Source organism: Odocoileus virginianus, chromosome 16, assembly GCF_023699985.2.
Source record: "Odocoileus virginianus isolate 20LAN1187 ecotype Illinois chromosome 16, Ovbor_1.2, whole genome shotgun sequence".
NCBI classification, from domain to species: domain Eukaryota; kingdom Metazoa; phylum Chordata; class Mammalia; order Artiodactyla; family Cervidae; genus Odocoileus; species Odocoileus virginianus.
In genome coordinates, this window is record NC_069689.1 from 3,593,277 (window position 1) to 3,617,995 (window position 24,719).

At 39.8% G+C, this 24,719-nt stretch overlaps 1 protein-coding gene and 1 long non-coding RNA gene across 9 annotated transcripts in view; one reads left to right on the forward strand and one right to left on the reverse strand.

The window, feature by feature from the left end:
- Window positions 1-4,586: 4,586 nt before the first annotated feature.
- The window catches only part of HYKK (hydroxylysine kinase), a 28,769-nt gene continuing 8,636 nt past the window's right edge, over window positions 4,587-24,719 (reverse strand). For 7 of the 8 annotated variants that reach the window (XM_070477649.1, XM_070477644.1, XM_070477647.1 and 4 more), the window contains 3 exons: window positions 16,867-17,094; window positions 13,525-13,708; window positions 4,587-6,597 (listed from right to left, as the gene is read on the reverse strand). In XM_070477649.1, the coding sequence (XP_070333750.1) occupies window positions 6,137-6,597; window positions 13,525-13,708; window positions 16,867-17,094 (873 nt within the window). In that variant the 3' untranslated portion in view covers window positions 4,587-6,136. The remainder of the gene's footprint in view (window positions 6,598-13,524; window positions 13,709-16,866; window positions 17,095-24,719) is intronic. The other variant, XM_020883895.2, reaches the window with a different exon arrangement.
- On the forward strand, window positions 14,534-24,072 carry LOC110131342 (uncharacterized). Its single transcript, XR_002312151.2, has 2 exons — window positions 14,534-14,666; window positions 23,924-24,072. It is a non-coding gene; the product is annotated as an uncharacterized lncRNA (long non-coding RNA).

Here is a 24,719-nt window from a genome sequence, read left to right on the forward strand (position 1 = left end):
TTCAATCTTTCCCAGCATCAGGGTCTTTTTCAATGAGTCAGTTCTTCACATCAGGTGGCCAAAGTATTGGAGTTTCAGCTTCAGCATCAGTCCTTCCAATGAATATTCAGGACTGATCTCCTTTAGGATGGATTGGTTGGATCTCCTTGCTGTCCAGGGGACTCTCAAGAGTCTTCTCCAACACCACAGTTCAAAATTATCAGTTCTTCGGCGCTCAGCTTTTTTTATAGTCCAACTCTCAAATCCATACAGGACTACTGGAAAAACCATAGCTTTGACTAGACAGACCTTTGTTGGCAAAGTAATGTCTCTGCTTTTTAATATGCTGTCTAGATTGGTCATAACTTTTCTTCTCGGATGGTAAAGAATCTTCTTGCAATGCAATGCGGGAGACCTGGGTTCTATCACTGGGTTGGGAAGATCCCCTGGCGAAGGGAATATGAACCCACCCCAGTATTCTTGCCTGGAGAATTCCCTGGACAGAGGAGCCTGGTGGCTGCAGCCTGTGGGGTCACAGAGAGTCGGACAAAACAATTGAGCAACTTAACACTTTTACTCTGCCTTCCCTGGTGGCAATGGTGTGGGACCACCTATAAATTGCTTGCTTTTCCTGCCCTGTTCTCAAAACAGGCCCAAGCACGTCAGATTTTACCCTTCACCCTCCTTCTTCTTATCATCTCCCTTCTTGAATATACCTTCCACTTTCATTGCTAATACATGTGTTTTTATACATATAAAGCAAATTATCATGAGATTTACATCTTTGGAAGAACTTTCACCTTAGTATCCTCCTCTGCCTTTGACATCATTAGAAAGGATTCCCCTGACCAATCTAATTAAAGCAATACCCTACCATCACCATACACACCTGTTATCTTCTATACATAAACTATATTTGTGTTTTCATTATCCCTCTCTCTGTTCCACCACTTTTTAAAATATGGCTTCAGTCCCTATGTAAACTACTATCTACTATTCATGTTTTAAGTCTCTTCAAGACCAAGTCTCTTCAGACTAGGTCTGAATTAACGTGTAGTCATTTGCTCATAGTCTCCTCCAAGAAAAGGTCCACAGTGTAGGGACTTTGTCCTCTTCATGTTGGTCAAAAATTTATTATTCAGGGATCTGGGCTTTGAAAAGGAGGTAGCTTGGGAATGAGCTGTGGTTTGAGGTCTCTCCATTCATTTCTGCTTCCCAGGCACATAGGAAGGAGAGCCAAGGCAAGATGGCAAGAGCCATATCCAGACAGATGATGTTCTGAAAGCATCCTTAGGTGGCAGTGTAACTTTTGGGATCTCTGAGGATCCCTGCCACCTTAGTTCATTCTGCAGAATTAATCCTTAAGAGTTTTAAGTGAGAGAGAGAATTTATTAGGTCAAAAGAAGAGGGATCCATTGAGATAAAAGAGCAGAAGTAAAAATGAGTTTAACAAGTGGCTGACAGAGTAGTTCTGTCTGGCCAGAGTGAAGAAGTCAATAAAGGGAGGAAAAGAGGAAAGGTTATTTTAGGCCAAATTTAGAACACTTTCAATGACAGAATTTTTTCTCTGTAGGTAGTGAGAAAATAGGATTAAAGTGATGTTTTAGGATGATGAAGCCTCATGATCTCCTGTCCCACCTGTTCCTCCTACAATGTGGCATGGATGCTTCCCACTGAGACGTTCTGTGTCCCCTTGCCCTGAATCTGGGTGGGCTTGTGACTTCAATGGAAGTAACATCATATGACTTCCAAAGTCAGATCATAAAAAATATATTCCTATCTTGTTCTCTTGGGAGTTTCTTGGAACTGCAGCACCATGCTGTGAGGGAGCAGAGACCAAACGGAGAGATGTTCCACCAACAGCCCAGATGAGGTTCCAGCGTGTCCCGCCAGATTTGTGAGCGAGGATTCCTCCAGATGATTTTAGTCCTCTATCACTGAATCTCCCCCAGCCATGAAACTTCCCCCAGCATTCAGGTTTTCCCAGCTAAGGCCTCAGACATCGTGGAGCAGAGACAAGCTGTCCTAGTGCCTGTCTGAATTTATGACCTGAAGACGCCATAAGATAAAAAAAGATTGAGCTTTTAAGCCACTAAGTTTTTGGTTAAATTGTCACACAGCAATATAATGTAACTAGTTATTATCTGCCCCTACTATGAAGGATGTAGCCCGCCAGGCCCTTCTGTCCACGGAATTCTCCAGGCAAGAAGACTGGAGTGGGTAGACATTCCCTTCTCCAGGGGATCTTCCTGACCCAAGAATCGAACCCAGGTCTCTTGCATTGCAGGCAGATTCTTTACTGTCTGAGCCAAACAGGAAACCTTAATATGAAGGATGTAGGTTGGATAATAAGGCCAGAAACTAAAGCTCTGTTGCAGTCAAAGAGGGGCTAAAAGCCTTGACAGAAAAAGATACTTGCAAGAGTAGAGTCTTTGCTGGACAAATGGTATTAATTCCCAAACCTAGAAATGGATTTTCTCCTCATTGGTGCAAAGAACCAAAGACTGGCACCTGTAGAATTGCATTCATTCTAACAGTTCATCAGACGGACCTTTATTAAGGGTGTGCTAGGGGCTGGGCAGGGAACTTGGTTCTGAAGATAATGAAATAAATATTATTCAGTTTCTGCCCACCAAAGAGTTTATAAGCCACATTGAACTGATTGACTGGAGATAAGCTGCAGCAAACACCGAATAGTAAAATAGCAATGCAAGGCAGCACGTATTTAATTGACAGGGTGGTCAGCAATATTTGTATTCATAATTCAGGGAAAGAGAACCCATGTTAGCAGGAGGACCAAACAAGCAGGAAATCTTGAACTCTCATAAATCTAGAGTTTCATGGTGTAAGAAAATGAATAGTGGTCTGGGAGTGAAATACAAGCTTTAGTTCATTTTTCTAGTCCCCAGTTACCTGAATGGTCAAAGCAGATAAAAATCACAACCCCTTAAGTTTGAGAAGCATAAATATTTTTCTGTGAATGATCTTATTTGACTGTCCCAACACAGGGTGTGTGTGTTTGTGAGCCCAGAGGGAGGAGAGGAAGGGGGGGAGAGGAAGTGGTATGGGTGCCTGGTTCTCTTGGAGCAAACTCCTTCAACTTTTTAAGCATCTATTTCCTCATCTGAAAATGGGAATTAATCATAAGAGTACTTCTCTCATGGGTCTATATGGAGATTAAATGAGATAATGCATGTAAAGTACTGTGATATAGCATGAAATATGTTTGGTCTTTGTCCCGGTTTTAAAGCCTTTAAAACTCTTGTAATTTTCTGAGTGGTAGGGGACAGAGGAGTGTCTTCTTTATTCATAATAACCTGCTTTCGGCTACATCTGAATTTATGCCAGCGAGGTGAGTCATGAAGGATGCGGGCTGGTTATGAGCGGAACCAACCCAGTGACTAGAGGACTGGGACTTTCAGCCTCACTCCTGCCTTCTGGGGAGGGAAAGGGAGGGAGATTGATTTAACCACCAGTGGTCAACGACTTGATCAACCATACCTACATAATGAAGCCTCCATAAAAGCCCTAACCAAAGAGGTTCAGGAGCTTCTGGGTGGGTGAGCAGACCCACATGCCAGGAGTATGGTGGGGAGGGAAAGGGAGGGAGATTGATTTAGCCACCAGTGGTCAATGACTTGATCAACCATACCTACATAATGAAGCCTCCATAAAAGCCCTAACCAAAGAGGTTCAGGAGCTTCTGGGTTGGTGAGCAGACCCACATGCCAGGAGTATGGTGGGGAGGGAAAGGGAGGGAGATTGATTTAACCACCAGTGGTCAACGACTTGATCAACCATACCTACATAATGAAGCCTCCATAAAAGCCCTAACCAAAGAGGTTCAGGAGCTTCTGGGTTGGTGAGCAGACCCACATGCCAGGAGTATGGTGGGGAGGGAAAGGGAGGGAGATTGATTTAACCACCAGTGGTCAACGACTTGATCAACCATACCTACATAATGAAGCCTCCATAAAAGCCCTAACCAAAGAGGTTCAGGAGCTTCTGGGTTGGTGAGCAGACCCACATGCCAGGAGTATGGTGGGGAGGGAAAGGGAGGGAGATTGATTTAACCACCAGTGGTCAACGACTTGATCAACCATACCTACATAATGAAGCCTCCATAAAAGCCCTAACCAAAGAGGTTCAGGAGCTTCTGGGTGGGTGAGCAGACCCACATGCCAGGAGTATGGTGCTCTGCAACTCGAGACAGACAGAGCTTCGGTGCTCGGGACCCTTCTGGACCTCACCTTATATACTTCTTCCTCTGTCTGTTCATCTTTTATTATCATACCCTTTATAATAAACTAATAAACATAAGTAAGCTTTTCCCTCAGTTCTGTGAGCTGCCCTAGCAAATTATAGGACCTGAGGAGGGGGTCATGAGAACCCCCAACTTGCAGGCAGTTGGTCAGAAGCACAACCTGGGACTTGGGGCTAGCATCTGAAGTGGAGGCAGTTTTGAGGGACTGTGTCCTTAACCTGGGGGGGGGTCTGCTTTAGCTCTAAATAGTTAGTGTCAAATGGTTTAATGTGGGGGGAAAACCCCACACATTTAGTGTCAGAATTGTTGTGAGAGCAGAAAGAGTTTTCTTTTAAATACTTAATACTCAATAAATATTGTTTTTATTATACATTGCTAAACAGTACAGAAGGAAGAAGAGGGATTTGATAGTCATTTACTGATCTAAAATTCTGATTCCTAAGAATCAGATCACTGACTGAATATGAGGCAAAAAGAAAAGTACTCCAATATTCTGAGTTTGGGTAAACTGGTTCATTCACTTAGTAAATACTTATTAAGTCTTTTATATGTGCCAAGCTTTGTGCTAAGAACTTTGCATTAATCTCTAAGAAATCCTCACAACTAACTCCTTGAGGTAAGTGTTATAGGAACCTTAAGATAGGTGGTACTTTACCTTCACAGACAAGGAAACTGAGGCACAGAGAAGTTAAAGGTGAACATAAGAATGATACAAATGAGTGATACAAGAAAATTCAGAGACCTAGTTTGGAGAGAATAGATAGCTCTGTAGGTAGGTCATTAGATGATTTTATATGATATATATTCTCATATATATCAAAAGAGATAACTACTAAAAAGGTGTTTGAATGGTCTGGGTTCTAGACTTGAGTCACCTACAGAGAATGGAGAGCTACATTGACAAGACTAAGTAAATTACTACTTACTGTTTATCATACTAAGGGAGACATGACCAGAAATCAGTGAAGGAAATACAGTGGTATGAATAAAGTCAAGTATACATAAGCTATGTTCTCCAATATTATATATTCATATGAAAAGAAACAAATGGTAGAGGATTTAAAAATATCTCCTTAGGGTCTTTCTTGGTATCAGTGTGAAAACTGTTTAGATACCTCATGAGTTAGTGGCCTTGTCTGGGTGTCTTATTTGCTTACTTGCAGTTCCGGTGAGTTCTGGCATCTGCCTCTGGAGTTTCAGTTTCAACTGCCCTCTCAAACAAGTTAAAGCTTTCTCTTATGAATACCATCTCTGTTTTCTCCTGAGGCATTTTAGTGTGTGCCTTATTTTCTGCAGCCTTTCTTCTAGGATACATTAATTTTGAAAAATTTTTAAAGACCATTGGAAAGGCACTATACCAGTCTAAGAATGAATGAAAGACAAAAAAAAAATTTACATGGTTTCTGCCCTCAAATAGCTCTTAGACTAGATGACTACACGGCCATCACCCACGATACCAAGCGATGTGCCATAGAAAAGGCAGGGTACAAATAGATTATGAACAATGAAGAGATGGGATAAGGCTTCATAGAACTGGTGATACGTTAACTAGGTCTGTATGTTGCATTCACTTATCTAATATATGTGAATATGTCTATACATATATATTCCTTTCAAAGTTAAAAAAAATCATTGATCTTGAGAGATTATTTGATTCAAAATATCACTTTGCATGTTTGATACACAAGGCAAGTGAAACCCATAGAAAGACATGCTTGCTCATGCAGTACTTTCTTAGGTTAAAAAATGGTCATGAAATTACTAGAAGACCTTAGTGGTTACATGTGCATTGAAATGTTTCATCAATTCATCTTTACTGTGCAGGAAAACCCTTTATGGAATTAGATTAGGTCCTATTGGTTCTTCATTACTCAAGTTAATGTGAATCTTTAGTCACATGGAGATTCCGGATTCGTAGGACTTGGCAGTTTCAAACCAGATTTCTTCTACAGCTCTCTGGCCCATGTCAAACATTTGCTGTAAGTGTTTCCACCCGGTTTTTGCAGTAATCATGAGATACTCTTCATTTTCTGGGTATAGCTGGCAAGAGTATGCAGCTAGGACAAGCGACTGACAAAAACGACTGCATACAAGTAGAAACAAAGCACCCCTCTCCACAGGAGTCAGCGGGACCACACTTTCAAACCCGGCAAGGACATGACCTCCTACTTGTATAGGAGTCTTGCTTTCAATCATCATGTACATGATGGTGATCGCCACTTCAAACACATAGTAGCCATAGCTCATGTCATCAAAATCTAAAATCCCAGACACCTGATATACAGCATCTCCAAAGGCTGACTTGCTGGACTCTATTAAAATGTTGTGGTCGTTAAGATCTCCATGAATGATACCTGAAAGGAGAAAAATCAAGCCAAGTAAAAACAGTTGTTTAATACCCTAGTTCATTCTCTTTCCATTACTCTTTCTCAGATGGTGATGGTGGTTTAGTTGTTAAGTCATGTCCAACTCTGCAACTGCATGGACTGTAGCCTGCCAGGCTCCTCTGTCCATGGGATTTCCCTGGCAAGAATATTGGAGTGGTTTGCCATTTCCTTCTCCACTTTCTCAGGTATGGGCATTCAAATAATTTGATGAGCAATCAGAGATAAAGAGCTAAACCCTCTTTTTCTTGAGAAATAAAATAATTTCCTCTGAAAAGGATAAAAGCAGTTAATTTTGGTGGTTGCTTTTGCTTTTCATCAATACAAGGACAGAAAAGGGAGACTGTAGTCATTCCAAATACCTGATTTTGGCTCTGAGCCAATGAAAATTGAAATGTTTCGTCAATTCATCTTTAAGTTCTTTACCCTTTACTTGTCTAATATATATAGATATATGCATATATACATTCATGTTATTATAAGAAGCAAAGAATCCTAGAGTGGACCAGATGTGCCTTTATTTTAACCTAGGAAAGAAATTTCTGATGACAAAGTAATTCTGAATTTCTCTAGTCTTCTGATTACTGGAATAGATGATGTTATTTTAAGTCAGTACCACTCAAAGTGGGGGGCCTGTGGCTAGTTCTGGCCCACAAACTGTTATTAGTCTGCATGAGAATAAAAACAGACATCTAGACTGTTTGATTTTTCATCAAGAGTATGACAGGGGCCTTATCTCATTAACAGTAGAGCCCAGTTTTGATGTTGTCAAACTCACATGGTAAATCATGTGTGGTGTGAGCCATGAATTAATCTTGAACAGTAGGGCCAAATGTATCAGGCTTCAGGAAGTTGGAAGAAAAAACCCAAACTTGTCTTTTACTATGGAGAGTTTGAGAAGCACTGATTTAAACCGCTGAGTGAGGGTTAGGAGGAGATGGGGATGTCTGTGCATACTGAAGCAGTGAGTCACCTACTTTATAATAAGTACATGATATAAAGTCCATAATATTAGCTTTTAAGTATAATGCTGATTTCTTCTATATGACTTAGGGTTGTGTAAATCATGCTTAAGTGATGTAGCACAGTGGGTGGCCTGTAGAAGCAATGAATATTACTGTAAACCACATGTTTCTGATATGGGGATTTATCATATGATTGATACCATGTCATAGTTTCACTGACAATATTTTTTCTCCCTTAGAGGTTCATAAAACAATTTGATATCTTACACAGTGGATTGGCATTTTAGAATAAATGAAATATATTACTTCATGAATGCAATCTGTATATGTGGAAACCTCTCTCATTTCATTGCTTCTTTTCACGTGTCCAGTGGCCTATTAAGAAATGATCCAGCTACTTAGTGCTTGGAATAAAATAACAGAAGTAGTTGAATTTGAGAATTAACAAAAGAAAAGAAAGAGTTCTGACCAAGATAGCAGAGTGAATTCTTACTTTGATAACCCCAATATACATAGCAATGATAAAAATAAAAAGAGAAAACAACAGATACACAGCCAGACTCAAAACCAATATAGATTTATACAAACAGAATAGAAATGCCAAGCACAAGTGAGCAGTGAGAAGGAATAAAGCCACAGGCTTGCCTATTGTGTTTCAGATCAGCAATATGCTTTCCCCCTTTGAGAGAAGGAACTTAAAATACTACCTGTTTGTTGGGGAACATGCTCACCACATGAAGCTGGAGGCAGTGAAGAGGGCCTCCTAACTCATAAAAGCAGGACCAAATCTGCTACCAACCCACTGCTTAGACACTGCAGTTCCAAGGAGGGAGAAGGACAGAAATATAGCCTTGAAACCAAATGCTAAACCTGGATGCTGTGTGAATATATCTTGTGCCCAGTTACTGAAGTTACTGAAGTCTCTGGTTCAATGACAATGGTCAGTTTCTTGTTCTTGCTCATGGTAACTTATTTACCTGTGTGCTGATATAGAGTATGGCCCAAGGCAGTTACTATAGAAAAGTAATCAAGAAGAACTTCTAAAACTGAAAAATACAATGAATAAATTAAGAACACAATGGTTGGGTTTAAGAGATTAGACATAGCTAAAAAGATTCAATAAACTACAGAATAGGATAGAAGATTTTCCAAAATGCAGCATGGGCAGAGAAAAAGAGAAGGTAATATACACAGAGGATTCAATGAGAAGGCATAATATGAGCTTAATTGAAGTCTCAAAAGGAGAAGTAGAGGATTAGGTGCAGAGGCAAGAATTTTCTATAAATGATGAAAGACAATGTTCATACACAGGTTTGGAAAACCCAAGTAAAGTAAAAAAAAAAAAAAATCTGAAAAGAAACCCAAAGGAGAAAAAGACAAATTATCTTCAGAGAAACAACAGACTGACAGCTGGCCTCTCAGCAGCATGGAAACTAAAAGACAGTAGAATTCTAAAATTCTAAACCCATGAGATCTAAAACTCTATAGGCTGTGAAAATATCCTTTAGGAATGAAGACACAATAAAAATATTTTCAGACAAAATCAGAGAAAGTTCACCATTAGAGAACTGCATTAAAGGAAGGAAATTTGGAAAGATGTATTCTGGGCAGGAAAAAAATGACTCCAGATAGAAGGTTTGGGGTGCTGGAAGATAAAAAGTGAATATATAAGTAAATCTAAATAAACTTGACTCTATAACAAAAATAATAGTGTTTTGGGTGGTGAAAAATATAGAATTAAAGTTTACTAAAACAGCAGCATATGAGTCAGGAAGGAGATAAATGGAATGAAATTACTTTAAGGTCCCTGTATCAGACTTTGATAAGTTGAAGTATTATAAGATAATCATTCAAAGTATATAGTTTTCTGGAGACAGAGAAAAAAAGACAAAATAATTAGCACAAAAACAATTCACTCAAAAGAAGGGAGAAAGAAAAGTAAAAATGGAAAAGACAGAAAAAAATCTAGAGAACAATAAATAAGATGGGATAGCTATATAATGTCAGATGGAGTAGATATTAAGGCAAAAAGCAAGATAAATAAAGAAGGATATTTTATATTGATAAAAGATTCAGTTTTCTAGTAGGACAACAATTCTAATTTTATGTGCACACTGCCTTGAAATATATAAAGCAAAATTTGACAGAAATACAAATAAAAATAGGCAATTCACAGTTAGAGTGGGAGGCTTTTTGTTTTTTTTTAAGAGTGGGAGATTTTAAACACACTTTTCTTGATCATTGTTAGAGCAAGTGGACAAAAAGGTAAGCCAACAGTGGTGGTTTGGTTTCATCATTACGTTGTGTCCGACTCTTGTGACCCCATGTAGCCTGCCAGGCTCCTCTGTCCATGGAAATTTCCAGGCAAGAATACTGGAGTGGGTTGCCATTTCCTTTTCCAACAGTACAGAAAATTTAAACAACAAGATTAATAGATTTGATCTACTGGACATATTTGCACCCAACACCTACTGAATACTTTGTACCCAACACCTACTGAATAAATTCTGTTTAGCATATGGGGAACATTTAAAAAAAATTACCACATGCTTCACTATGAAGTAAATGTTAAGAAATTTCAAAGTACTGAAATCATATAGAGCTGTTCTGTCCCATATGATAGCCACTGGTCATAAGTTGCCATTTAAATTCATTAAGATTAAATAAAATGGAAAGTTCAGTTCCTTAGTTGCACTAGCCACATTTCAAGTGCTCAATAGCCACACAGGAGCTATTATATTAGATAACACAGATACAAAACATGTCCATCATTGAAGAAAACTCTACTGGACAGCACTGATACAAAGTATATTCTCTGACCATAATGCAACAGTAGAAATCAACAGTAAAAGGATAACTAAACATATCATCATATATATGTTTTATTGGTCTATATAAATGGAGAGATAGACCAGTGTTCAGGGGTTAGATTACTCAATCATATAAACATACGCATTTTCTCCAAATATATATATATATATATATATATATATATATATATATGTATGTATGTATGTATTCAGTCCACATCTAGCCAAAATCTCAACAAAATTTTTCTTTAAACATGACAAGCTGATTCCAAAATTGATATGGAAATGTAGAAAGAACAAAAAAAAGTCGAGACCCTTTTAAAGAGGAACAAGAAAATGAGAGGACATGTTCTATCAGATATGAAGACTTTAAAAGTTAAAGAAATTAAGATAGTGTAGTAATCTTTAGCGATGCTCAAATATTCCAGTTATTTTCCTTCCAGGAACACGCTGGGTTGCCAATTCCCTGCTTTTCCAAAAGTTGTTGGCAGCAGTGTTGTTTTTTTGGCCACTACATGTAACACGTGACATCACTTCAGGGCAGATGCTTTAAGATTCAGCGTACAATTTACTACATCTCTTTCTCCATACCAATATCCCAGTTGGTGAAAGTTTTATCAGTCTAAATCCCAAAATAAGAATACACATAGTCCCAGTCAATCCATGACAGGCCTGAGCTTGTGTGGGAACTAAACCTTTGTTATTTAAGTCCACAAGAATTTGGGGGTTATTTGTCACTGAAGCATGACCTAGCCTAGCTGATACACAGTGTGCTATGGGTGCAGAGATAGACAAATAGACCAATAGAGCAAAATACAGTCCAAAATCATATTTGATTTACAATTGAGGTGGTACTAGAAAATAAAGTGGAAAACATGGCTTTTTAATAAATGTTGGTGAGAAAATTTATCAGCCATAAGAAAAATCACACTGTATATAAAAATAAATTCCAGATGTATTATAGTCATATTATGAAGGAAAAAAAATTTTTTTAATCTTTTTGGCTCCAAAGTCACTGCAGATGGTGACTGCAGCCATGAAATTAAAAGATGCTTGCTCCTTGGAAGAAAAGCTATGACCAACCTAGACAGCATATTAAAAAGCAGAGATATTACTTTGCCAGCAGAAGAGTTGAATAGGCAGTTCACAAAAGAATCTATCCAAATGGCTAGTAAATTGGGAAATACACATTAAAACCACAATAAGAAAACATTACACATACATCAGATTGGCAAAAATTGAAGTGTGATGGTATCAAGATTGTAGAGGAATAAAAATTTTATACTCTGCTAGTAGTAGTACAAAGTCATAAAACTGTTTGGCATATCTCTGAAGTTGAATATGGACATGAACTATGGACCTAGCAATTCTACCCCTCAGCTCATGAAGTCATATACCCAAAGAACTCTTGAACACATATACCAAGAGACACAAGAAGATCCACAGAGCACTGTTCTTAACAGACTAGAACTGGAAACAACTCAAATATCTTTTTTTTTTCCCATTTATTTTTATTAGTTGGAGGCTAATTACTTTACAATATTATAGTGGTTTTTGTCATACATTGACATGAATCAGCCATGGCAACTCAAATATCTTTGAAGAGAGGAATAGCTAATGTGTGGTATATTTATGAATCACATACTCTACAGTAATAAAAATTAAACAGCCACATGCAACAACATGGATAATCTTAGAGAACTAATTTTAAGCAAAGAAAAAAAAAACAAACAGGAAGACACAAGTGACTATATACTGTAGGGAGACAGACAGGAGCAGGGAGACCAGTTAGGAGGCTAAAGCAATAATCCTTAGTCTTTGGTGTTTTTTAATGGCAGCCTGAGCCAACTAATACAGAAAGCAGAGGATGAAAAGGATGTGCACTGCCTATCCTCGACTTTGCAAGAAATGCCCCCGCAGTTCCTTGCCCTTTGACCAGTGCTTCATGTTGGGTCAGAAGGCTCATTATACCCTAAAGAAATTGTTGCACGTGTACAAAAGGAAATATGCTTGGCATGCTCATTGTAGCATCATTTATATATATATATGTTCACTATTGTATCTCTACATTAAGAATAGTGCCTGGCATATAGAATGCACTGCTCAAGCAATATCTGCTGAGTAGATGAATGCTCTTAACATAGAAAATTCTAGAATTGGAAAGGCCTTTAGGCATTGACCACTGTATCTAAAGTTCTAAATGACTTTGGCCATCAATGAACAAATGCGGAGGAGTTCAGAGAAAGATGACAAGTTGCCACTATGGGGATGAGAGAGAACCCAGGTCTTCTGACTCCAGTCAAGACCTCTTTCACACAGTAAGTGTCTGGAAGTGGCTTGATGGCCACCCAGAGGAGTAGCTCTCAATTTTTTTTCCTTTATATGTATGTGTGTGTGTATATATATATATATATATATATATAAACTTAAAATTCTATTAACAAGAGAATAGACTCAAAAATTACATTAAAATAAACTATAGTATACACACACACACACACAATGGAATATTACTCAGCAGTTAAAACTAATCAACTAAATGAACTAGAACTACATCTATTAAATGGATCAATCTGAAAAACATAGTGTTGAATAAAAAATCAGTTTGCAGGATGATAATATAGTGTGATGCCATTTATCTAAAGTCTGAAAGTATGCAAAATACTATATAGGTAATTTATAAATACATATGTAATAATATGAAAGGGCTTCCCTTGTGGCTCAGCTGGTAAAGAATCCACCTGTAATGTGGGAGACCTGATCTCTGGTTGGGACGATCCCCTGGAGAAGGGAAAGTCTACCCACTCCAGTATTCTGGCCTGGAGAATTCCATGGACTGTATAGTCCATGGGATCACAAAGAGTTGGACACAACTGAGTAATATTAAAAGATGTATGCAAATTTAGTAGGGAGGGGAGAGGCAGAATCATGTAAATTTAGAGGTGCTTCAAATTCAATTTTAAGGGAGATGAAAGTATTATTCTTTAAAAGCAACAGGACCAAATATGACAAAGTATTAAGATTGTTAAAGCTAAGTTGCACCTCCATACTTTTCTGCTGGTTTGAAATTTGACAATTGAAAAATTAAGAAATACATTTACTTGATTGGAGCGGGTACTCACATTCTCTAAAATGACCTAGACTGGTCATCACTTCATCCTTGAACAGCTGAATGACCTGTTCAACAATCTCTCGATTCCGATTCTGGCCCAAGGCAAAGAGGTATTTCTCCAGAAGAGGAACACTTTTGAGATTCCAGATGAAGTTCTCCCGATGAAGACTACTTAGCTTTGGGTGATGAAATTTCTAAATCAAAAGCAAAGAAACTCTTAGACTCTTGATAGCACAAGCACTGCTGAGAGGTCTGTTGTGGGCTAGAAGACTGCATCCTCTGAAGGGTGGGCCGGGTGGGCCTTGGGGAGAGGGGTGGCGTTCTCCCATGCTTCATTTACCTTAATCCACAAAGTGGTCATAATGTCATATTTGCCCAGGACCTCAGAGTTTTAGAGCACATTCCCCTCTCCTCACAGCCCATCCTTGTAAGTGGGGAAGGTAGGAATACCATCTGCAGACTACCAAAGGAATGGAAGCAGCTCTAAAAAGCTCTGCCCTGCGCCCCTGGTTCCCTGTCTGACTGCATCTTTGACAATGTTTTTCCACTCTCCTCCAATCACACTGACACTTGCCTCCCTGCTTTTCAAGGAACACTCCAAGCACTTTCCCACCCCTTTTGTATTTTCTGTTCCCTCCACCTGGGGATCCCAGGAATCCATATGGCTAGTGCTGTCATCATCACCAAGTCTTTACTCAAAAATCACCTTCTAGGGGAGGACTCCCTGATCACTCCATCTATCCTCTCCAATATTTCATATCCCTCTTCTCTGCTTATTTTTTCTTCCTTAAGCACCTAGCATGAACTGCTAACATTCACCATGATTCACTAATTTACCTTACTGTCTATTCTTGTTAGAATGTAAACTCCACAAGGAGCAGGAGCTTAGTTTTGGTCTGTTTTGTTCACTACTGTACCCCCACACTTAGAAAGTGCCTGGCATATAGAATGTACTGCTCAAGCAATATCTGCTGAATTAACATAGAAAATTCTAGAACTGGAAAGGACTTTAGGCATTCTATCTAAAGTTCCAAATGACTTTGGCCATCAGTGAACAAATGGGGAAGAGTTCAGAGAAAAATGAGTAGTTGCCACTATGGGGCTGAGAGAGGACCTAGGTCTTCTGACTCTAGTCAAGACCTCTTTCACACAGTAAGTGTCTGAAAGTACCTTGATGGCCACCCAGAGGAGTATCTCTCAAATTTTTTTACCATGGCCTGCAGTATGAAATATGTTTTATGTTACAACCTTACTCACAGGCAACATATACCTAAGGAAAAAAGTTTCTGTAACAATACTTAACAACCTTTAATGTGATGTATTCTGAGATTTTTTTCACTTTATTCTATTTATTTTAAAATGTTTCTCTAAATTGACTTTAACACCCATTCTCATGACCTAGGGTCTGATAACCTCCCCCTTATGCTCCTGTTACCATTAAGATGTCTTTGCTCAGTGGTCATGTAGCCTTTGTTTGAATTCTTCCTGTAGGAGGTACATTCTTACCCTTATTGAAATAGCTCTGTGTTCTTCCTTTTGCTGAGCTAAAACCTTCCTCTCCCATAGTATCCATACCACAGGTTCCAACTGTGACCTCTTGGGCTATGGGGAACAGGACTCTCCCACATGACTGTCCTCCAGACATTTGAAGACAGCACTTATGCGTCTCAGGCTCTTTTGTGGAGTAAACCTTTTTAGTTCCTTCAATTCTTTCTCACATGACATGGTTTTGAATCTCCTGACCATCTGATGCATTAAATGTCACTGTGGACCACAAAAATATTCTGCAGAGTAAGCATTGAAAACACCATTGGGAGTTGTGACTTCTGGGAAGTAGGTTTGAAAAGGAAATAATGATGGAGATGATAGTAGAGAGAAAAGAGTTTTGTCTCACACCTTTCATTACTGCTTGATATTTTTACCATATGCATAAATTACTTTTATTTTTACGTTCTGTGCTGTTTTCTATTAAAAAAATTTTTAACTTATTTATTTGGCTGCACTGGGTCTCTGTTTCTGCGTGCAGGCTTTCTCTAGTTGCAGTCAGCAGGGGCGACTTTCCAGTTGTGATGCTCGGGCTTCTCACTGCACTGGCTTCTCTTGTGGAGCGCAGGCTCTAGGTACTCAGGCTCAGTAGTTGCAGCTCACAGGCTCTAGAGGACAGGCTCTGTAGTTGTGGCACACAAGCTTAGTTGCCCCACAGCATGTGGAATCTTCCTGGAACAGGAATCGAACCCACATCCCCTGCATTTGGCAGGACCACTGGACCACCAGAAAAGTACTACTTTCATTTTTAAAGAAACCAAATTTAAACACTCTTGGGTTTCCAATGGAGCAACAGTCCACTCAGGGAAGACTGGGTCAGTTTCTAAAACGATATCACTGTTACCTTGTGCATCCTGCTTTGGTATGGAGTAGTAGGAAGAATACTTGGGGTCTGTACTTGGAATCAGACAGATCTGGGTTTCGACTGGCTTTATCACTTAATATCTCAGATCTTAGTTTCCTTAACAGTAAGATCAGAGTATCAATACCAACCTCACAGGGAATGTAAATTGGCACAGCCATTATGGAAAACAGTATGGAGGTTCCCCCCAAAACTAAAGAGTTGGCATATGATCCAGCAATCCCACTCCTGGACATATACCCAGACAAAACTATAATTAGAAAAGATACATACACCCCTATGTTCATAGTGGCACTATTTACAATAGCCAAGATGTAGAAGCAACCTAAATGTCCATCAACAGAGGGATGGATAAAGATGTGGTATATATATACAATGCAATACTACTCAGCCATAGAAGGAATGAAATAATGCCATTTGCCCCAACATAAATGGACCTAGATACTATCATATTAAATGAAGTAAGTCAGAAAGAGAAAGACAAATAGCATATGTATCACTTATATGTGGAATCTAAAATATGACACAAGTGAACTTCTCTGTGAAACAGAAACAGACTCACAGACATAGATAAGAGACTTGTGGTTGCTGAGGGGAAGGGGAGATGCGAGAGGGATGGACTGGGAATCTCGGGTTAGCAGATGCAAACTATTATACAGGATGGATGAACAATAAAGTCCTACTATATCGTAGAGGGAACTATATTCAATATCCTGTTAAGAAACCAGAGTGAAAAAGAATATGAAAAAGAACATGTGTGTATGTGTGTGTGTGTGTAAATGTATATATATCTGAATCACTTTGCTGCACAGCAGAAATTAACACAACATGATAAATCAACTATACTTCAGTAAAATTAAAAAAATATCAGCCTCATACTTATCTGTTGATAAACTAAGACATGAGGGGCTTCTCTGATGGCTCAGTGGTCAAGAATCCCCTCACCAATGCGGGACGCTCGAGTTGGATCCCTGATCCAGGAAGATCCCACACGCCGTGCAGCAACTCAGCCCGTTGGCCATAACTATCGCGCCTGTGCTCCAGAGCCTGGGAACCCCAACTGCGGAGCCCACGTGCCGCAGCTACTGAAGTCTGGTGCCCTCGAGCCTGAGCTCCGCAACAAGAGAAGCCACTGCAGGAAGCCTGCACAGTGCGATGACGGGTAACTCCTGTCTGCTGGGAGAAAAGCCAGTGTAGCAACAAGGACCCAGCACAGCCAAAAACAAATAAAGGGTAAAATTATTAAACGAAAAACTCAGACATGAAATAGTAAAGATTTCATACATTACAGGTTCTCAGTAAACGTCTGTTGAATGTGAACTTTGCAGCTGATGTACTTGACTTCCCTGGCCTTCCCATGCTGTGGCTCCGTGACCCACCAACCTGAATTTCTGGTAGTTTAATCTCTATCCTTTATTAGTCTGTCTAAACCTACCTCTTGTCACCTTCCTCACTCTACCTCTCATCCCAATTCCTATTTCTCAAACACCTTGTTTCCTCTACTATAAATCTGTGGCTATACTTACAAGTCTGCCCAGTATTTTCTTCTTTCTTATACTTAAATGAATCTCCTGAGACTAACCACCAGCTCATTTGTGAACAAAGCTACAACCAAATTCCAGTACAGGTCAGTTGGTGCCTTCACTTGTGAATGCCCTGATTTTGGCAGTGACCACCCACAGCTCTGCTTGTATTCTGGGCCCCCTAAGCCTGCCCACCTTCTGGAAGCTTCAATGCCCCAGCCACCTCCCCAGCAGAACAGAACAGTCACAGGCTCTGCCACCCCATGAGATTAAAATTCTTCACCTAAGTGATATCTTGGGCAGACTCCATGGTTCCTAGTGTTTGTACAGAAAGTGAGAACTTACCACCTGCAAAGGCCTGGGGTGAGGTTAGGTGAGGTGTCGGGAGCCGTTATGGGAGGTCCCGCCCGTGACGAGGTCATGAAGAAAATACCGGGTAGGCAAGGCCGTCCGGGACCCCATCCATGACCAGGTCACGAGGAAAAAACCTGACAGGCAAGGCCATCTAGGATAAGAGACCCTCCAGGTTGGCCTCGGCTTCTACCCCACCATGTATCCTCCCCACTTTTCTGCTGTTGTTCTTGTTTGCTCTGCTGCGGATTCTTGTGTTGCCTGCCGAGAGCTCTCCTGCTCCTCTTTCACTGAATGAGGACCAACTTAAAACCCTAATTAATAAATCTCATGGACGCTGGTACCGTATGAAGGGGCCAGAGATGAAGGAAATGCTTCCATTCAAACATTTTGCTGGCATTCTGGCTTGTCATGATTGTTCTAAACATCCTAAGCACAGTATGCTAACAAAAGAAACTATTAAGCATAGGTCCCTCCGCAGGGTGAGAAAACTCCACAAATATTATAGCCATAAATGTGCCTAATAAAAAATAGTTTAGATAGAGATTAGCTGGTGACTTCTTGCAGGTAATTAGCTTTTAGACTAAGAGCCTGCTTTGTGCCATATCTGCTGTTTTTGCAATCCTTTGCATTTCTGTTCTGTGAAAATGTAATCCTATCTAGTTCCCTTGGAGATGACACCTAATAGAAAGAAAATAGATTAACCACAAAAAAGACAGGGTCCGCTACTGAAGTTGCTTAAAGTTGCACCAGGTGCAAACCATAAATTGTCAACAGGCCTGAAAGCCAAAAGATATTATACATAGAGATTAACCATAAAAAAGGCCCTAATAGGCACAGAGCCCTATGCGGGGTGAGGAAGCCCTATTAGAGAATACAAAAAATATTGTTTTAAAAGTGGTTATTAGATCAACGTTTGATTGATGTTAACGTGCTGAGGTTGTGCAGTGGAAACTATTGTTAATGTAGTTGGAGATATAGTAAAATAAGAGTTTATTTAGCCCTAGTGTAAAAACAATAAGATAATTGTTAATTTTAACCAAGAGTGCTAAACAGGGGCTGCCTCACCAGAGCTGCAGTCTTTGTGTGTTAAACTTTTTAGATAAATTTAGCTGAGAATTTCTGCAAAAAGACTGTCTTTTATGTTAACAGGATTGTATTTCTATTATGTTAAAACCTGCTATACCATGAGACTGCCAATTTTCTGTTTTCTGCTAACCTCAAGGCCAGAAGATAATGTACAAAAAATCTATGGGAAAAGACTCTCATAAACAAAAATATACAGAGCACACCTGGTTTCGTGAAGGACAAGCTGATGTAATGTTAAACTAAGTCTGTATGCTTATCTGCCCCTTAGAAATGTACCAACTTAGGGTATAAAGGCTATGGTGAAAAATAAAGCAACTGCCAGACTCAGCTGCATATTCCTGGTCTGGTCTCTTTCTTTCTTTCTCTCTCTCTCCCTAGCAGACTTGGCCCTATCAAGGCCGGTCGTACGTGTCTCTCTCTCGCTGACACCGTTCATCCTGAGGGTTCCCCTGGATCCTGCCAGGGCTGGACCCTGGCAGTGAGGGCATGAACAATGGGAATAAAGCATGATAAAATGTGTTATAATACCTAGTGAGGAAGGCTTCCCTTGGTTTCCTCTAGAATTCTCCTGGCCTCTGGGAGACAACTTAAGTTGCATCGCAGAACAGCAGGTGGTTAACTATACAGCAGAACTCACTGTCAGCAATGGTGTGGTGCTATCTCCCTCTTAGAACTGTAATTGTCGTGTCAGAATTTAGAGGTAAAAGTTGAAACCTCAACAGCAACAGGCACTACAATGCAGGCCACAGGGAGTGTAGAGAGGTCAATGATAAAGAACTCTTACGGAACAGATGCTCATTTCAACAGTCCACTTTACAGATTTGATTATGGGGGTGGTTGACTTTCCGGAGCACTCCAATCAGTTCAAAGGTTTCTCTAAATAAAAGTAATATGTGAAAACAATTCCTAAATATACACTGAGTTGAGGAGGCAGAGCAAGTAGGAAGACCAAAGCTGCTAGTCTGCAGGATAGATGACCAGAAAACAGGTTGCTACAGAGACAGAGAGAACTCTAGAGATCTGTAGATGTCCCCCTTGAAACCTGGCATACATGTATGATCAGTACAGAGGATGAGGAAAGCTACTCAAAGCTGGGCAAAGAACCACTTGAAAGATGAGAGGGAATAGTACTTGGACAACACAGGGTCAGGAATAGTGCCTGTTCCCACCAATCAGGCTCACAGTTCATGGGACATTAGGGAGAGACTCAGAAGGGTCCTACACTAAACGCACTCCTGGTCCCACCCATAAAGTATGAAGTTCAGTTCAGTTCAGTCGCTCAGTAGTGTCCGACTCCTTGAGACCCCATGGACTGCAGCATGCCAGGCTTCCCTGTCCATCACCAGCTCCTGGACCTTACTCAAACTCATGTCCATAGAGTCGGTGATGCCATCCAACCATCTCACCCTCTGTCGTCCTCTTTTCCTCCCGCCTTCAATCTTTCCTAGCTTCAGGGTCTTTTCCAATGAGTCAGTTCTTTGCATCAGGCGGCCAAAATATTGGAGTTTCAGCTTCAGCATCAGTCCTTCCAATGAACACCCAGGACTGATCTCCTTTAGGATGGACTGGTTGGATCTCCTTGAGAGTCAAGGGACTCTCAAGAGTCTTCTCCAACACCACAGTACCAAAGCATCAATTCTTCGGCGCTCAGCTTTCTTTCCAACTCACATCCAGACAGGACTACTGGAAAAACCATAGCTTTGACTAGATGGATCTTTGTTGGCAAAGTAATATCTCTGGTTTTTAATATGCTGTCTAGGTTGGTCATAGCTTTTCTTCCAAGAAGTAAGTGCCTTTTAATTTCATGGCTGCAGTCACCATCTGCAGGATTTCGGAGCCCCCAGAAATAAATTATTTCACTGTTTCCATTGTTTCCCCGTCTATTTGCCATGAAGTGATGGGACTGGATGCCATGATCTTAGTTTTCTGAATGTTAAGCTTTAAGCCAACTTTTTCACTCTCCCCTTTCACTTTCATCAAGAGGCTCTTTAGTTCTTCTTTGCTTTCTGCCTTAAGGGTGGTGTCATCTGCATATCTGAGGTTATTGACATTTCTTCCGGCAATCTTGATTCCAGCTTGTGCTTCATCCAGCCCAGCATTTCTCATGATATACTCTGTATATAAGTTAACTAAGCAGGGTGACAATATACAGCCTGAACATACTCCTTTCCTGATTTGGAACCAGTCTGTTTGAACCATGGACAGTTCTAACTGTTGCTTCTTGACCTGCATACAAATTTCTTAGGAGGCAGGTCAGGTGGTCTGGTATTCTCATCTCTTTCAGAATTTTCCACAGTTTGATGTGATCCACACAAAAGCTTTGGTGTAGTCAATAAAGCAGAAGTAGATGTTTTTCTGGAATTCTCTTGCTTTTTCAATGATTCAACAGATGTTGGGAATTTGATCTCTGGTTCCTCTGCCTTTTCTAAATCCAGCTTGAACATCTGGAAGTTCACAGTCCACGTACTGTTGAAGCCTGGCTTGGAGAATTTTGAGCATTACTTTGCTAGCCTGTGAGATGAATGCAATTGTGCGGTAGTTTAAGAATTCTTTGGTATTGCCTTTCTTCGGGATTGGAAATGAAAACAGATATTTTTCAGTTCTGTGGCCACTGTTGAGTTTTCCAAATTTGCTGGCATATTGAATGCAGCACTTTCACAGCATCATCTTTTAGGATTTGAAATAGCTCAACTGGAATTCTATTACCTCCACTAGCTTTGTTCATAGTGATGTTTCCTAAGGCCCACTTGACTTTGCATTCCAGGATGTCTGCCTCTAGATGAGTGATAACACCATCGTGGTTATCTGGGTCATGAAGATCTTTTTTGTATATTTTTTCTGTGTATTCTTGCCACCTCTTCTTAAAATCTTCTGCTTCTCTTAGGTCCCTACCATTTCTGTCCTTTATTGAGCCCATCTTTGCATGAAATGTTCCCTGGTATCTCATTTTCTTGAAGAGATCTCTAGTCTTTCCCATTCTATTATTTTCCTGTTTCTTTGCACCGATCACTGAGGAAGGCTTTTTTATCTCTCCTTGCTATTTTTTGGAACCCTCCACTCAAATGGGTATTTCTTTCCTTTTCTTCTTTGCCTTTAGCTTCTCTTCTTTTCTCAGCTATTTGTAAGGCCTCTTCAGACAACCATTTTGCCTTTTTGCATTTCTTTTTCTTGGGGATGGTCTTTATCACTGCCTCTTGTACAATGTCACGAACCTCCATCCATAGTTCTTCAGGCACTCTATCAGATATAATCCCTTGAATCTATTTGTCACTTTCACTGTATAATCATAAGGGACTTGATTTAGGTCATACCTGAATGGTCTAGTGGTTTTCCCTACTTTCTTCTATTTAAGTCTGAATTTGGCAATAAGGAGTTCATGATCTGAGCCACAGTCAGCTCAGATATATTAAGACACAAAGTATGAAGTATTAAGACACAAAATCACCAAACTGCTTCCAAGTGACTTAACTGCACCACTCAAGGAAGCTCAATGAACACCAAGCACAAGAAACATAACCAAAACTATATCAAGACACATCATGATCAAATTGCTCAAAAGCAGAGATAGAGACAATCTTAAGACACACACACACACAAACAGATGACATACACATTAAACTCAGAGGAACAATCTGACAGCGGATTTCTTGGCAGAAACAATGCAAGAGAAGAAAGTAGTGGAGTGTGTTTAAAGCACATTGGATAAGACAGTCAACCTGAAAGTTTATATCCAATGAAAATATCTTTCAAAAATGAAGGTGAAACAAAGACATACAAAAGCTAAAAAAATTCATTATCAGCAACCCCACACTATAAGAAATGTTAAATGAAGTCTTTTAGGCAGAAGGGAATAATATGGATTGACAAAAAGTATGAGGAGCACTGGAAAAGGTGACCACACAGGAAATATATAATTTTTTCCTAATTAAGTCTCTTTAGAAGATAATCAAAAGTTTAAACAAAAATAACAATGTATAAATAAAAAGTATGACAACAATAGGTAGAGGGCTTCCCAGGTGGCGCTAGTGGTAAAGAATCCACCTGCCAATGCGGGAGACACAGGGAGGTGGGTTTGATCCCTGGGTCAGGAAGATCCCCCTAGGGTAGGAAATGGCACAACACTCCAGTATTCTTGCCTGGAAAATTCCATGGACAGAGAAGCCTGGTGGGCTACAGTCCTCAAGGCCACAAAGAGTCAGACATGAGTGAGTAACTGAGCATGACAACCATAGAATAAGGACAGGAGGGAAGAAACAGAAGTATACTGTGTCAGGTGCATATACCACATGAAGTGATATAACTTTAGGGAGACCATGATCAGTCAGAGATGTATTCTATAAACCCTAAAGTAACCATTAAAGTCAACAGTTATAGCTAATAAGCCAACAAAGGAGGTTAAATGAAATCATAAAAAATACACAAGCCAAGAAGGCAGGAAAAAAAAAAAGCAAATTAAAGAATAAAGAATTGATGTGACCAAAAAAAACAAAAAAAGCAGATATCAAGATGACAGGCTTAAACCTAACCACACAAAAATCACATTAGATGTAAATGCCCTAAACATCCCAATTAGAGAGCACAGATTATCAGGCTGGATAAAAAAAGCAAGATTCATATATATGCTGCCTATAAGAAACACACTTTTACTATAAAGCAGTGAAGAAATTTTTCCCTCATCCCCAGAAAACAATAAATATCAAGTCTTTTGGGGTAAAGAGAATTAAAAAAACCCTCCTAAAGCTTATTGTTAAAGTGTTCTCAGCCCTGAATCATCTCTCACTTAACTCTTCTAAAGGCTCTGTCTTACTCTTTTCTCTAAAGCACCAACCAGATAGAAAAAAGAAAAACAGATAGAATCAAGGAATGGGAGCAGGCAAGCTGATCCCAGCAGACACTAATGGAGCACATGTGAAATGCATAGAGGCTGATCTGCTTTTCTGTATGGCAGGAAGCCTTAAAAAACTTCCACAGATCTCAACACCTTCTAGACCCATGTCTGATACTCTCCCCCTTCCTATCTCTCCATTCCTTTATTCCAGGCTGTGAAGGTGACTCCAGCATTGCTACCAGGGGAGAATCCCATCTATTTCAGAATGGAGTTTTGTTCCAGAAGATCCAATTCGAATCCATGTCCTGCTCAGCCCTTTCCTCTCCTCCATCCTTAACATTAAATCAATCACCAAATTCAGTTGGCTCTGTCTCCTAAATATGTTTTGAAACTTTTCTTGGTTCCAGTCCTCAATCAACTTTTACTTGATTACTGCATTAGCTCCCTAGATGCATTCCCTGCCTCCATTCTGGCTTCCTGCCAATCTAGCCATCATATTTCCTGTTTAAAAATCCTCCAAGTCTCCCTACTGTCCAAGAAAATAAGACAAAGTCCAAGCTTCTTAAGATAACATATTTTATAATCTGACTCCACCCTATGTTCCCAACTTTAGCTCCTATCTCTCTCAGGTATAAACCCTGTGCTCCAGCCACAGTAAATTACTCAGAGGTTCTGGAACATGGTCATTATTCTGCCATGATTTCTTGCATGCTCTTTCCTTTTACTGAATACACTCCCTCCTTTTCTCTGACTGACTGATGGGTTCAAGACTTTTAAAACCAGCTCATAAGCTTTTCTAAATTAAAAAAACTTGTTATGAAGCTCTCCTTGAATATCTAATATGTGTTTGACACTGCCAGACACCAAGGATGAAAAATGAATAATTAAGATGTTGACCAATTTCTTAAGAAGATCATTGTTTCTTATGTAGCATATGTAACAGGAAGTACAAGCAACTAAATTACGAGACCATCACGGTAGACTGTTTCCCCAATGGCCTCCTATGA